We start from the raw sequence: 2,099 nt of genomic DNA on the forward strand, positions 1-2,099 counted from the left end.
AGACCAACACCCACCTCGCTACAACCTCCTTTCAGGTAGTTGTAGAGAGCGATGAGGTCTCCCCTCAGCCTCCTCTTCTCCAGGCTAAACAACCCCAGTTCCCTCAGCCGCTCCTCAGAAGACTTGTTCTCCAGACCCCTCACCAGCCTCGTTGCCCTTCTCTGGACACGCTCCAGCACCTCAACGTCCTTCTTGTAGTGAGGGGCCCAAAACTGAACACAGTATTCGAGGTGCGGCCTCACCAGGGCCGAGTACAGGGGCACGATCACTTCCCTACTCCTGCTGGCCACACTATTTCTTTCTGATACAAATAATAATAATAATAATAATACCGTTTGTATCACTTAATGGCACTATTGCTTTTTAACCGAGTTGATTTACTTTGCCAGAGGTGAGCATCCTAGTGCAGAAGAACTTCAGTTTTGCTAACGGGCTGCAATGTATGTTGCAGGACATTTACCTCCATAATCCAAACGTGAAGTGGGATGATATCATTGGACTGGATGCAGCTAAAAGGCTAGTCAAGGAAGCAGTTGTTTATCCCATAAGGGTAAGGCGCTAAATAGTTTTGAGAAAACCAGGGTTGAGTTCGTTAGCATTTTCCTTGTCATAACAGTGGTGTTTTAGAGTTCTCACTCTTTCTGTGCTTTTGTAGGCAGTTCGTGTTAGAACTATTCCTGTTCCTGTTTCATCTGACAATGGCATATGCATTCTCCTATAGGAAAATGGCCTTTCACTATTAAAATTATAAGTGTTGTGTCCTATTCTTTGGCGCCTTTGGCAATGTGAGAGGTGCCGGATTTGGCCTATATTAATTCAGTGGAAAATGACTTCTAGAAGAGAATATCAAACCAATTGCCTTTGAAGAATTCACTTAATTTCAAATGGTAAATACAGTATTCTTCTCGGTACTCAGATCATATATGTTGTATTGTTTTGGAGGGTTTTGCCCCCTCTCTCCGAATTTCTTAGGTTTCCCGAATGTGTTGGGAGCAGTGGGGCTAGGGGTTAGAATCCCTTGCATTTTGTTATACATGATACATTTTTAATCCCTGAATTACTTTTTGGTTGCCACAGTACCCCCAGCTGTTTACTGGCATTCTGTCTCCTTGGAAAGGATTATTGCTCTACGGACCACCAGGTATGAAGAGCTTTATACCATATCCATTTGTTTATCACTACTTCTGGTTTTGTCCCACGGATAAATCATTGATGCTAATTAAATCAAATGTATTAATAAAGAACATGTTCTATAGTGTGACATAAAAGGAGACGATGGTGGATGATTACGTCCGTCTCTCACAGTCAAACCTGTCCATTTGCCTTTCTCACAACCCTTGACTATTTCTGCACCTGAATCTTCCAAAAGCCAGTACTTAGACTAACCATTCAGAGCAGTGAGAACTCACGTTATATCTGTTTTCACTCAGCTTGGGCCATGTAAATCAAGTTTGGCTTGACCTGATCTTACAAAATGTGAATAAATCTGGCATGGACTCATCTTCTTAAGGAAAACATCCTTTCTTCTGCATTTGGGGGTTGTTTTGGAAATGGGGTGGAAGCTTTGCCCTCTGCTGTGCTCGCTGGGTGTTTTCCATGTCAGCACAGCTTCACTGCTCCCTCTGCTCCACCTTGACACAAGCGCTACCACCATGAGTGTGGCTGGGAGGGGACAGAGGGCACAAGTACCACCTGAGTCAGGTTGCAAAGGCTGTCGCTGCAGTAAACTCCATTGGTTCCTGTGAATGTTTAGATGTACTTGCCACAGAAGGCATCTTGACCTGTAGTCACCTGTAGCGTGTAGTACTTCAGAATTTGGGGAATGCATTTGCAGTGCTCTATTACCTGAGTTTCTCCAGACAATCCTGGAAGGGCCACAAAATGATCAGAGGGCTGGAGCACCTCTGCTATGAGGAAAGGCTGAGAGAGTTGGGGTTGTTCAGCCTGGAGAAGAGAAGGCTCCAGGGAGACCTTATTGCAGCCTTTCAGTACTTAAAGGGGGCTTATAAGAAAGATGGGGACAGACTTTTTAGCAGGGCCTGTTGCGACAGGACAAGGGGGAATGGCTTTAAACTAAAGGGGGGCAGATTCAGACTAGA

At 44.7% G+C, this 2,099-nt stretch overlaps 1 protein-coding gene across 1 annotated transcript in view; it reads left to right on the forward strand.

The window, feature by feature from the left end:
• Positions 1 to 2,099, forward strand: part of KATNAL2 (katanin catalytic subunit A1 like 2) — a 25,996-nt gene that overhangs the window by 8,540 nt on the left and 15,357 nt on the right. The window contains exons 7-8 of the mRNA XM_009278431.2: positions 452 to 550; positions 1,078 to 1,141. Coding sequence (XP_009276706.1) covers positions 452 to 550; positions 1,078 to 1,141 — 163 coding nt within the window. The remainder of the gene's footprint in view (positions 1 to 451; positions 551 to 1,077; positions 1,142 to 2,099) is intronic.

This window comes from Aptenodytes forsteri, unplaced genomic scaffold, assembly GCF_000699145.1.
Source record: "Aptenodytes forsteri isolate BGI_AS27 unplaced genomic scaffold, ASM69914v1 Scaffold178, whole genome shotgun sequence".
In the NCBI taxonomy this organism is placed as follows: domain Eukaryota; kingdom Metazoa; phylum Chordata; class Aves; order Sphenisciformes; family Spheniscidae; genus Aptenodytes; species Aptenodytes forsteri.